Here is a 13,256-nt window from a genome sequence, read left to right as displayed (position 1 = left end):
ATGCCATCAAGAAAGCATAACCTCACCCCGCAGGTCAGGGGACAGGAGAAATGCATATGCACGTGTGTGCTAATGGCACTCACTTCCGCAGAGAGAGCAAGGCCAGCTCATCCATCTGGCTGTAGTCAATGATTCTACACTTGTGAGTGCTCCCCGGTTTGAAGGCCTCAGCGTTGAATGCTTTCTTAGAATCAGAGAGATGGCTGACCTACAGAATACCAAATAAGTGAAGTCAAAACATGGCTCTGCACAGAGTTCAAAGCACACTGAGCTGATCATCCATCATCTACTATAGAAATAGCACCCTGTGAGATGGAGAGGTGGATCAGTGGTTAGAAGCACTGGCTGCACTTTTAGACAACCCAGATTTAATTCCTAGCACCACATGGTGACTCATGGCCTTCTCTAACTCTAATCTCAGTAGGTCCACAGATGGACATGTAAGCAAAATACCCACACATTAAAAAATTTAAAAACTCTTACATTTGCTAACACAGAATCCCACAAAGAAGCCCAGAGCGTGAGTCAATAAGCTACATTCACATGCCAGTGCCTACGTTTATAAACAAGCCTTACTGGACAGTAATTACGCCTCTACAGGTGCATGCTGCTTGCGGCTGCTTTATGCTGCTGTGGCTGCTTTCATACAGCAGGGCTGAGTTGCTGGCATAGGCTACATCACCTAACATACTCTCCATCCAGCCCTTCAACAGAAGCTTTGCTCGTACTGGAGGGATGCTGACTAGGAAAGCGTGTGCTGCTCTTGCGCCAGACCTGGGTTCAGTTCCCAGCACCCAACATGGGTGTCATGCAACCTCCTGTAACTTCAGGTGCAGAGGATAGGACATCCTGCTCTAGTCTCCATGGGCACTGTACTCAAACGTACAAACCACATTTATACAATAATTTAAAAAATGTAAATCTTAATAACAACCAAAAGGCTTTGCTGAGCCTTAGTCTGGATCCTATTTCATTCCCAGCCTTTCTTCTCACTGGCCAGGTATCACACATGCACACAGCTGCTACGTATTCTGAAACAACAAACAAACATTGTTCTGACTTTGTGGACAGCCTTTTACACTGGAGGCTAAGAATAAGAAATTATTATCAAGAGAGAGTAGAAAAGAACCCATCTTCCCTAAAGTCCTTCCAGTGATGAGACCCTTGACCAAAGAAGCCTCCTTACCCGGGCGTAGGCCAGTACCCCATCCTTCAGCCTGAAGATGGCCCCCGCATTCTTAAAAAAACCCTGAACAGGGACATCATCTAGCACAGCCCCTAGCTGCTGGTAAGAGATGCGGGTGAGTGGACGCCCAGGATGCAGGAAGATGGGGCGCAGGCTCAGTCGCACAACTCTGGTGCGAGGATGGACGCAGAGGATGCAGGCTTTTACCTGGACAAAAAAAGCAAAACCAGCAGATGAGCAGGAGACGTCCACAGAACACAACAGAGAGCAGGAGGCATCCATAAAATACAACAGAGAGCAGACCCTCTAAGGGTCAAACGCCCATGCTAACCTGGCTAGTACTAAAATATTCAGGAACCATCAATGTCAGCCTTGTAATCAAACTGTGAGGAAAAGTCAAACGAATGTTCCCAGAGGGACTGACTGTCTGACTAAGTATTCGTCAAAACACCTTGAATATCCATCTGGCCAACAAGGTTAAAACATGCAGACTGTGTCAACTCTTCACACAAATATAACTGCCATAAAACAGCACTAGAAAGTTCACTATGACATTAACAATATTGGCCCAGAGCAGGAGGAACATTTATTTTCTCTATAAGTATGTGTGTATGTATGTATGTGGCAGAGGCAGGCGGATTTCTGAGTTCAAGGCCAGCCTGCTCTACAAAGTGAGTTCCAGGACAGCCAGGGCTATACAGAGAAACCCTGTCTCAAAAAACCAAAAACAAAACAAAACAAAACCGTACTACTTACAGAATCACAGAGGGAAAAAAGGGAGAGGGGGAGGTCTGGAGACTGGTTCATCTGGTAAGAACATGTTCTGTGTTTGCAAAGGACCCAAGATCAGTTCCTAGCTCATAAGCGCCTGTAACTCCGGCTTTAGGCAATCCAAGCCACACACATAATTAAAAACAAATCGTTTTTTAAAATGGAATACTGAGGTGGTGAGTGCTGGAAAACCAAAACAAGGGCTTCAACCATGCTAGGTAAGTACTCTACCATGCTAGGTAAGTACTCTACCATGCTAGGTAAGTACTCAACTATGCTAGGTAAGTACTCAACCATGCTAGGTAAGTACTCTACCATGAGTTATACGCAGCCTTCATGGGCCTTTCCTCTCGGGGTCAGGGATGAAGAGTGGATGAGGTGAGGGGTAGGGGTGTGTGTGTGTGTGTGTGTGTGTGTGTGTGTGTGTGTGTGTGTGTAAGTGTGTGTGGGTGCGTGCTCAGACTGTCCTGAACTTGACCAGGCTGAGACCTCTAACCTGAGCTGATTGTCCTGCCAGTCTCCTGAGTGCTGCGACACAGGATAAGGCCCTGTGTCTGGCCTCATAAACTGTTTTAAACCACATTTTTCTACTTGAAAAAGCTGTGTTCTCCTGTAAACATTCATCCTTTAAAGTAAAAGCCAAAAGCTGCCTTCTGTGGCTGTTCTTCTCTCACCTCGGTCCAGCCACTGGCCATATCTTGCACCTTTCAGCATCCCCTTATCTCACTGTGAACTGTACACATGCAGTCCTCTGACCTCCCCTGACTTAGACACCAACAGCTGCCCGAGACACAGCTAGGAACCAAGAAAAGCTAGCTGGAAGGTTTCTTACCGTTTGATTTGAAGAATAAGATCCCATTTTCTTGGGCTCCAGATGCATGAAGTCAACCAGGCCCTTGAAGAACGTAAGGAAATTTAGCTGGAGTCCAAACTGAGTTACCTAGAAGTAAACATAACAAGTTATCTAAAAGAATTCTATGGAGAGGCTATAATGCGATAGCTTTATCAGTATGAATCACTTAATTTTATTAAAAAGCAAAGAGTCTTTGAAGACATTTCTCCAAAGAAGTTACACAAACAGACAGCGAGAAGTACCTAATGGGAAGATGGGAGAGAATGAATCACTTACTGTTGGGAAACCGCTAATCAAACTCACCATGAGATGCCACTCACATCCACTAGGATGCTTCCCAAGACGATAAACAGTGCATCCCCAACACCCAAATGAGAGAAAGAAAGACCAACCATGACCAGGGCCAGGCTTGAGAATTAAGCCAGGCTTAATTTCAGCATTCTGAAGGCTGAGGCAGGTAGATCCTGGAGTTCAAGGCCAGGGGGTTCTACATAGTGAGTACTAGGACAGTCAAGACTACACAAGGAGACCCTACCTCAAAAAAACTAAAGCAAGAAAAAGAAGAAAAGACAGACCATGACTATAAAGCCAATTTCAGGGGCACTAAGACAAGAGGACCAAGACTTTGAGGCTCGCTTGATCTAAATAGTGAGATCCTATATCAAACATACAAATTACAAACAAATAACAACGTATGTGCTCGTATATAATATTAGTATATATAAGCATATTGGTAACCTTAGCTTTCCTAAAAGTCTGCTTGCTACCATGCCTGACAACCTCAGTCTGACCTTTGGAAACTGCATGACTGAAGAAAACTGAATCCCACAAGTTGGCCTCCAACTTCCACGTGGGCACCAGGATATGTGTGCTTACACACACTTTCTCTCAATGCAATTCTTTTAATTAGATATTTTCTTTATTTACATTTCAAATTTTATCCCCTCCCCCAACCCCCAATTTCATGAGGGTGTTCCCCCATCCACCCACCCACTCCCACCCCGCAGCCCTCACATTCCCCTACACTGAGGCATCAAGCCTTCACAGTACCAAGGGTCTCCCCTTCCACTGATGCCAGATAAAGCCATCCTCTGCTACATATGTGGATGAAGCCATGGGTCCCTCCATGTGTACTCTTTGGTCGGTGGTTTAGTCCCTGGGAACTCTAGGGGGTCTGGTTGGTTGATCAGTGGAATTTTAAAAAGAAATTTTATTTTAGATGAACTTAGTTTATGTGTCTGAGTGCTTTGACTGCAGTGTATGCACGTGTCTGGTGCCTGTGGAGATCAGGAAAGGGGGTGAGATCCCCGAAGTGGAGTTACGGCTAGCTATAAGGCATCATATGGGTGCTAGGAACTGAACCCAGGTCATCTGCAATAGCAACAAGCATTCTTGACGCCTGAGCTCTCTCTCTAGCTCCGTAAGTATAATTTTTTTTTAAATTTAATTGTATTTTTAAAAAAAGAGAAATTTGATATAATAGCAGTTTATGTAGGGCATAGTGGCATACTCTTTTTTATCTCAGCACTTGGAAGAGAAAGGCAGAAAGATCTGAGATGGAGGCCAGCCTGGTGTCTAAATAGTAAGTTCCCGGCCTGCCAGAACTATGTGATCTAAAACAAACAAACAAACAAATAAAATAACTTTGTCCAAAGTACTGTCATATCAACATGGCTACATTCCAAGTGCTCAATGACCAGAAAGATCTACTGGGTACCTCTATGATAGTAGCTTTATTAGTAGGCATATTACTATGTTGTTAAAAATTACATTTTACAGGTGATTACATAGGTCAATAGTGTGCACCAGTCTTCCAAGGACCAGACGGTAGTTTCCAGAACCCACATCAGGCGGCTCTCAACCACCTGTAACTTGAGCTCTAGGAAAACCCAGTGGCTCTGGTCTCTACAAGCACTGCTGGAACACACGTATGTATACTCACACCCAAACATGTAACTGCAAGTAAAATAAATTGCTTTGTTTGTTTTTTTTAGAGACAGGGTTTCTCTGTGTAGCCCTGGCTGTCCTGGAATTCACTCTGTAGACCAGGCTGGCCTCCAACTCAGAGATCTGCCTGCCGCTGCCTCCTGAGTACTGGGATTAAAGGTGTGCTCCACATGTCAAATAAAGGTGTGCTCCACAAGTCAAATAAATCCTCTTTCTCTCTCTCTCTCTCTCTCTCTCTCTCTCTCTCTCTCTCTCTCTCTCTCTCTCCCTCCTTCCCTCCCTCTCTTCCTCCCTCTCTCCCTTATAAAACAGTAAGAATGAGCGGCTTACCTTCTGCACCTGGGCTTTGACCAGCAGCCCTGGTAGTAAGTTATTCAGGTTCCAGCTTTGCTCCTCAGTTGCGAAGGCAGAGGAAACCTCGGAGTGCTCTACAGAGAGACTCACAACTCCTCCGTTGCTTTTCACCTCTTCAACCACACAGGTCAGGTACTGGCCGACTTTGAACTTAGCACCTGCAAGCCCAGCCCAGCAACCCAAGAGGAAATTATACTTTTATGAGAAGGGTCCTTAACCAAGCAAACCCGGACAGAACCATAGCCCACCCACCCAATGAGCATCTGATACTCATATGCCAGGAGAATGTTAACCTAACTGATCTAGAATTCAACTATCTCAAAAAATATGAGCAAGTTAGCCGGCAGTGCCAGTCACAGGTTCCGGGAATCCAAGTTCAGTCAGATCTCTGAGATGGAAACTGAAGCCAGGCCACACAGAAACTCTGTCCCTCTCTGTCCCTTCACACATCTTCTTTCCTATCAGCTGTATTATCACTGACTTCGCCAACGCCAAACGGCCCTCAGGGCCCCAGGCTGTCTTGCTACTTATCCAAGTGGCACTGGAATGTAAACATTTACATATAATTCTGTATGCTGGAGCTCACGTCCACACACCACCTCACCTTTGTTCTTCTGCCGGATGTACTCTTGTGCCTTCTTAAGTGACAGAAAAGCTCTGGTCCCACCAACGCCAATGTCCACTAGGTAGCCATGGTCTTCCAGGCTTGACACTGTGCCTGTCAGCAGCTGGGGAAGGGAAACCATTCCCAGAAGTTTCAGGTCAGAGGTAAACAGAACACCCACAAATGTCACTACCATACAAATGGGAATGTTACAACTATACTGCTCACTAACCATGACACTCAATCCTGTAACCACAGCTCCCGACCGGAGGAAAGAGAAGACATCAGCTCTCTCACAGATTAAAGGGTTTGTTTCCAGAGAGGAGAGGTACTATATACAGCTCAAGTATGAAGTGACACGTAGATACTTTATATTATACAAAGAGCAATGGGTTCCCTGGCTCCACAGAGTCAAGCCCTGAGCCAGGACTACCAGGAGAATCAGAACGGTCCTCTTAGCCGCCATTCTTGTCCACTACAAGACAAGCAATGCAGCTCTGATGTCAGCCGCTCTCTGCGAGGTCACTGAGATCTCCAATGGAGAAGGGAGGCTGTCTACCGCCTCCACGTTTGCTGTGAGACCTGCACAGACACAGTGACACTGCACTGTCACGGAGCAAGCTCCCCACACTCGTCCACTTGCTTCAGCATGCTTTCCTTTACTCTCCCTGTAGCCAACTAAACTTTACTCTCCCTGTAGCCAACTAAATCCTATCAAACTTCCAGGCCTTCCCGAGCCCCAGTGCTTCTAAGCACAAACCTCAAAACCCATCTGACTGTCAATCCCCAACCCTTGAGCGCAGCTCCTGTCATACCTAGCAGATCTGGAGTCTCAGTGGAGTAAGTCCACTGCAGTCTCCAGAGCTGGGCATTAAGGCAGCTGAGTGCTCTGGCTGCCCTTTCCCTGCATTGCCGCCGTTTCACACGGCAGGGTTCTGGAAAGGCTTACTCTGTAAGGACTGGTGAGGGACGGGCAGGAGGAGCTCTCACCATCTCCCAGGCCCATGGATGCTCCCTGCAGACACCTGACTGTGCTACCAAGGAAACAGACTTTTCCTTCCTCCTTCCACACTCAGTGTCCACTAAGTACCCAACAGACTGCTGCTCCACAAAGACGCACCTCCTAAACTGCTATTAAGTAGAGTGAAAAAGGTGGCTCACCCCACGCCCACAGCACACAGGGCAGGGCGCAACATGCTCCTCTTCTGGGCAGACTCCAGATACTTACCATGCCAGGCCTCAGGGCATCAGCACTCAGCACTTTGTTGACACGTTTGGGGTTCACAGAAAGCTTGACGCTCTTCTTGCCACTCTCTGTGACATCCAGGCTGCTCACCACACACCTCACCAACATTCCAGGGGAGAAGAGCTCAGGCAGGCGGAGCAGGTCCTGATAACCGTAACGAGAGAGACCTGATGCACACACATACTTCCTCTAAACCAAGAATCCACTGCTCAACTCAGTAACTTCTCAGGCTCAAACCTCCAAAGAACTCAAGGGTAGATGGGGTAAGCTTATTCGAGAGGAAATGTCTACAGTTCAGCCAAAATCCTGAGTTTAGGCATATGCCTTAAAATTATTCCATAAAACAGGTAGACGTCAATGGTTGATCAAGTGTTATCTGTATTTATTGTGTCTATTTCATCTCCTCATTGGCATCCTATGAAATTCTTCTTCCTCCTCTCAATCTCCTTTATCTGCTATATATGACACTACCTCCATTCTGCAGTCCTCTTATGACTCTTCCTTATGGTACTGTGGACTGAATCCAAGGCCTCACACATGCTATATAAACACATCCCATAACCCTGAGCTAGGCCCTAGCTCACCCATGTGAAGTTAACGGTTTTCCTGTCTATCCCGCTGGCCCCTCCTGCTGACTCTGACACCGACTCTGCAATTCAGCATTTACTATAGACTCAGTCTTTCAGGTTCTTTCCATTCTAAATTGATCTCTGCATACAACTTCTTCAAGCGCCACTCAACTCATTCCCAACCAAGGCTTCCTCGGACTCAGAAATCACCTGTCCCTGGATAACTCAAGTGTACCTCAAATTCAACATATCAGCCAAAGAATAACCATCTCTCCCATCAAACCATAAACAGTAGAAACCTGACAACTGGTCTCCAGTACCTCACTACCCATGTCACACCATCCATCAGGCAATGGCTTTACCTCCTCAATGCCTGCTAAATCCTGGTCGGAAGTGGCCATGATCTCAGTGCCTGGGTTAACAGCAGCAGCCTCCTAAGTGATCCAGGCTCATGCCATTTAGATTACTTGCTTTGCTGTCTATGTCACCCACTCCCGTGAGCCTTCCATACAGCATCTAAAGCTGCGTACAACCCGGCTTCCACACAGCTTCCTCCTTCCTTGCTCTCCTCTTGCTCTTCCTAAGCTAGCAACGCTGCCTTCTCTGCCACAGCCTGGCGTGCTTCATCTCCCTCCCGTCTGTATTGGGAGCTGCTCATCCCGCAGATCTCAGCTGCAACAGTCCTTCCTTATGGAGGTGTTCTAGGTTCCCTGTATTGTTTAAAATGCCTGTATTGTTTAAATATATATATATACCCCTTGGGCCAGCACAATGGTTCAGCAGGTAAAGATGCTTGCTGAACCAGGCCTGAGGATCTGTGTTGGCCCCAGGAGTCCACATGGTAAAGAGATCTGAGTTTCACAAGGTGTCCACATGTCCACACGAGCTCCGCATGGATGCTATGGCATGTGCACGCCCACACATGGGAAAGACTGAAAAAGCAATGTCCTCAGGCACACGTATTTTCCGTTCTTAGCATCTGGCAAAGTGTCGAGTCTACATCCATTTGGGTCTACTCTAACCCCAGTGCTAGCTGCATCCCGACAGCCCTCACCTCCAGAGGTTCTTCTTGTGCCACCTGCTCATTCAGCTTCTGAGTGTAGGCGTCACAGACTTCGGTCACTTGCACAAACCCTTGGAGGCCGTTGGGAAGGCTGACCACCAGCTCCAGCTCACTCACCTCCTTCACACAGCCCAAAATCCGCATCCCCTCACATAGGGACTAGGAAGGAGAACATACACAGCAAGGTAGAGAGAGGGCTCTGGCTTCCTGGTCCCAACACGGATGGTAAAGGGATTTTATAAAGGAAAGGAACCCTTATGCACATGTACCTATCCCATCTCCCTCCCATCCAGGCATTTAAGCCACCTAGCAGATGCCATCAAAGATCTTGATGAGAAACAGCATGAGAGGCTGGGCTGCTTGAGAAGGTCTAGCCCACTGTATCCTAGCAACCCTCATTTAAACACCTGGACCACACAGCTCCCTGAGATCGCAACCAAGTGGCAAATGGGCTTTCTGTTGTCAGTACTTTGATCTCACGTTTGTACATGAAATCTCCAGTTTTCTAATGTGCCACCAAGTCAAACAAATTATTAAAAATATCATATTAGAAGAGAAAATACTTCTGCAGGCAAATCAATCTTTATTGTCAGAATAATTTGGCTATTTTCCCATTTTAAAATGGACATATGCTGGGGTTAGGGGCGATAACAAATATAAAAATTTAAGAATCATAAAAACCACACCAGTTATCTGAGATCATTTCATATCTACAAAATGAATGAGTAGAAGCCAGGTATGGTGGGCATACCTTTAATACCAGTACTCAAGAGGCAGAAACAGGAAGATCTTTTAGTTCAAGGCCAGTCTGGTCTACACAGTGAATTCCAGACTAGCCAAGGGCTACATACTAAGTAAGACCCTATCTCCAAAAACAATCAAAAAATAAATAAATGAGTAGGATTAGAATTACTGCTAAAGTTACTGTCAGTCCTAATTTCTACTAAAACACAAGCAAAACCACACACATCTTCAAGCATTCCCATGATCCGCTTTGTTTACTGCGACAGTCTTATGTATCTCAGACTAGGCTGGCACTCATGGGAGACCTTAAGCTTCTGACCCTGCTAAGGCCAGCTCCTAAGTGGACTGCGGGCACGCACTACCACTTCCGGTTTATGTGAAGCTGAGGCTCAAACTTGGGCAGACAGAGGGTTGGAGTAGGGGGGGGAAAGAGCCAGGATGGCTACACACAGCAGCACACGCCTGTAACCCCTATACTTTGAAAGTGGAGGGCCTTCACTACATAGAGAGCCTAGGATCTTACCTCAAAAAAACCCAAACAGAAAAAAAGACACCAGGCATTGGCATTGGTAAGCAATCAAAGGAAACAAAGCTCATTTCTCAGTATTTGCACGAATCTCCACAGACATACACAAAAACCATGTAATTGTGTGTGTGTATACTGGCAAAGCAGGAAGAAAAGAGGGAAGAACACACACAAACTTAAGGAATATGTTAAGAGAAAGCAAATGTTAACGAACCTCAAGACTAAGAATTTCAAACTTCTCTTTTATAGATTTGATGGATTTTCTCTTTTCAATTTTCAATTTTTTTGTTTTTGCTGGCCCTTTCTGGCTCTTTTTCCTTTTAATGGGACCTTCTTCTGTGGAAACCTAAAGGGAGAAAAAGAGTCATAAAGATGCAAAAGCATGAGAAGCCGAAACCTTAGCCATTCCCACACATATAGGGTCCTTATCTTTTCCTGTTATCCTAAACTCTCCCAAGCCACTCCCCGTTCTTTTCATGTCTGCTGCACTCCCAAGCCTAGCATCCAGGCACCAATGTTCCCTCTGCCCATGATCTGAGGAGCCTCCTTCATCTTCCCAACGCCTCTTATGTCTTATGTCCTTGTTTGTTGAGCAGGGTGGACACCAGGGTTCCCCAGTTGGGAAGCCATAGGTGTACATAGGTACACAGACGCTCATGTCAAATGCCAAAGCTTTTCCACAACAAGCCTGGTGGTTTTAACTAAATCTGTTACTTCCCTGAACCTTAGTTCCTCCGCATCAAGTCGTGACTTCTACTCTAAAATACACATGGAGAGATTCTGTAAAACTAAGGCCACCCACTCAGGTGGCAGTTTCTGTCTCTCTAGCACCTAGAAAGCAATCTGATCTGAGAATGTATTTCAACGCAGACTCTTTACTAGGACTGCAGCAACAGAGCTCAGGAATAAAGTACTTGCCCAACTTCAATCCCCAGCACCAACAACAAAGCAAAATTCACTATCCAGTACCCTTTTTTCCCATCCTTTTCAAGTGGCACAGACTCCCTAAGGACAAATTACAATAGCACTTCAACGTCAAATACTTAACGCCGTGCGCGTCAAAAGAAGCCTGAGGTGGTAGAGCCTCTTTAACAAGTTCAATTTCTAGAAGTGAAGTCAAAGAGAAACAAACTGGAAAATAACTGGTGCCAATGAGGCTCAGTCTTCCCAAAGATGCCAAACAGCACACCACTTACATCAAATAAGTTGTCTTGTTCAACCACCTGCTGGGAAGACTTCTCTGATTTGTGGAGTTTCCGTGTCCCCCCTCGGGGGAAGCTTTCCTCCAGGTTTGCCATGTTGGGGTCTTCTGCAGCTGATGGGAAGACAATGGTGAGCTCTAGCACTGATGGCTGGCTTCATAGAGCACATGATCAGCAGGCAAGAGAACCTTCTAGCAATGAACAAGATCCAAGAGTATGATTAAATAGTCCATATGCTGCTGTGTGGTGGTACACACCTTTAATCCCAGCACTACGGTGACAGGCCAAAAGGTCTGAGTTCGAGGCCAGCCTGGTCTATAGAGTAAGTTCCAAGACAGCTAGGGATGCATTAGAGAGAAACCCTGTCTCGAAACACCAAAAAAAAAAAAAAAAAAAAAAAAGGCATGTCAGGCTCCCATTTTTTTCATCTTTCCAATATTGTCTACCTCAAAACCACAAACTATACACTGTGCACGATCTTCCAGGAAATGCATTCTATGTAGCAAATGTTCATTTAGTGTTAATCATTGTAATTATGTGAGGTGTGTGTATATATATATAATTCCATACCGCCAAACATACATTATTTAGAAAACAAAATGTAGGTAAATTAAGGTAAGCCGGGCAGTGGTGGCGCACGCCTTTAATCCCAGCACTTGGGAGGCAGAGGCAGGCGGATTTTGAGTTCAAGGCCAGCCTGGTCTACAGAGTGAGTTCCAGGACAGCCAGGGCTATACAGAGAAACCCTGTCTCAGGGGGGAAAAAAGTAATTTAAGATACAAGTCAGATTATAATGCATAAACAAAAGAGAAGTGGCAGGATTCTGTAAAGATGAACACTTCATAAGAATGATGCTTTTGAGCTGTACATTAAATAAATAAAGAACCGGGTCTGGTGGTCCATGCCTTTAACTCCAGCACTTGGGAGGCAGAGGAAGGCCTATCTCTGTGAGTTTCAGACAAGACAGGACTCCATAATGAGACCCTGTCTCAAAAATAACTATAATAATAGTAAATAGAAATATGATGGTAGACAATGCTAAAAACAACAACAACAACAACAACAACAGAGAAACAAGAAAAAGTTTGCCAGGCGTGATGACACATGCCTTTAATCCCAGCACTTTGGGAGGCAGAGGCAGGCGGATTTCTGAGTTCGAGGCCAGCCTGGTCTACAAAGTGAGTTCCAGGACAGCCAGAGCTATACAGAGAAACTATGTCTCAAAAAAAAAAAAAAAAAAAGAAAGAAAGAAAGAAAGAAAAAGTTTATTTCTCAAAATACACCAACCAGTTGCCTGTCAAACAACTCTTCAAAGGCTTTCTAAAAAGCTGAATTATTCAATTAAGCTACAGGGAAAATAAAGCATGGTAACAACTTATATTTTAGAAAATAATTTGGCTCTTTGGTGAAAGATACTTAAAAAATTAATAGTTTGCGTTTACTTGGTACTTCAGAGCCATGGGGAACGTGACAAAATAATGGAGAATATTCCTCAGTCTACAGATTGGACAGAAGTGAAAGCCAGTGTAAGGATTTAAACGATGCACATCAGGGAAACCATGAGAACCAAGACGAGGTATAAATGAAGACGCAGGGCAGCCTGGTTGGTTCTGGGATACCTAGGAAGAAAACTTTAGTAGCCGAGTGAGACTGTGAAAGGGACGACGAACGAAAAATGTAAGGTTTGTTCTGTTATGGGTGCATGCTTCGTAGAAACAGTATAGCTCACAAGGTCTACTTCGCTGGGACTCTATAGTTCCCATTATAGACCCGATGAGACCGAGGCACCAAACAGTCTGGCGATCACGTAGAGAAGGCACTTAAGGTACCTGCAGAGGACAGCATGGCTTGCATGAACTGCTAGCTCCGAGGGGATTGAGGGAATAAGACCTCCCATCCCAAGCCAACTGTGCTTAGCACGAAACCCGGAGACCCAGGCCAGGAAGCCGAGGTGACAGGCATGAAGTCTCCTCCCTCCACGCCGAAGCTCCCGTGTCATCAGCCCCAAGGCTCCCACCGCCGCATACCTCACGGAGCGTCTCAACGCAATCGCACGCGCAGAACAGGGAGCCGACAGCTCCACGCGACTCGTCCACGAGCGTAGGTAAGACCAGGGCTACTTCCGTTCTGACGTCGGGTCTGACGCCGGCTGAAACGGGAAGTAGAAGGGCGGGACTTGGCGTTTATAGCC

General features: G+C 45.8%; 1 protein-coding gene across 4 annotated transcripts in view; it reads right to left on the bottom strand.

Annotated features, from left to right (window-relative positions):
- Pdcd11 (programmed cell death 11) overlaps positions 1–13,225 on the bottom strand; it is a 40,412-nt gene extending 27,187 nt beyond the window's left edge. For 2 of the 4 annotated variants that reach the window (XR_003952752.1, XR_877666.2), the window contains exons 1-10: positions 13,093–13,225; positions 11,060–11,178; positions 10,078–10,209; positions 8,585–8,752; positions 6,944–7,105; positions 5,716–5,839; positions 5,088–5,269; positions 2,790–2,897; positions 1,187–1,393; positions 84–208 (exon numbers count right to left, since the gene is read on the bottom strand). Coding sequence is in view for 1 of the 4 variants with exons in the window: in NM_011053.2 (NP_035183.2) it covers positions 84–208; positions 1,187–1,393; positions 2,790–2,897; positions 5,088–5,269; positions 5,716–5,839; positions 6,944–7,105; positions 8,585–8,752; positions 10,078–10,209; positions 11,060–11,161 (1,310 nt within the window). In the remaining 3 variants the exon portion in view is untranslated. The remainder of the gene's footprint in view (positions 1–83; positions 209–1,186; positions 1,394–2,789; positions 2,898–5,087; positions 5,270–5,715; positions 5,840–6,943; positions 7,106–8,584; positions 8,753–10,077; positions 10,210–11,059; positions 11,179–13,092) is intronic. The other 2 variants (XR_003952751.1, NM_011053.2) reach the window with 2 other exon arrangements.
- Positions 13,226–13,256: the final 31 nt, after the last annotated feature.

This window comes from Mus musculus, chromosome 19, assembly GCF_000001635.26.
Source record: "Mus musculus strain C57BL/6J chromosome 19, GRCm38.p6 C57BL/6J".
Lineage (NCBI taxonomy): Eukaryota > Metazoa > Chordata > Mammalia > Rodentia > Muridae > Mus > Mus musculus.
The sequence above is the reverse complement of the archived record's forward strand: the minus strand, read 5'-3'. Positions and strand labels throughout refer to the sequence as shown.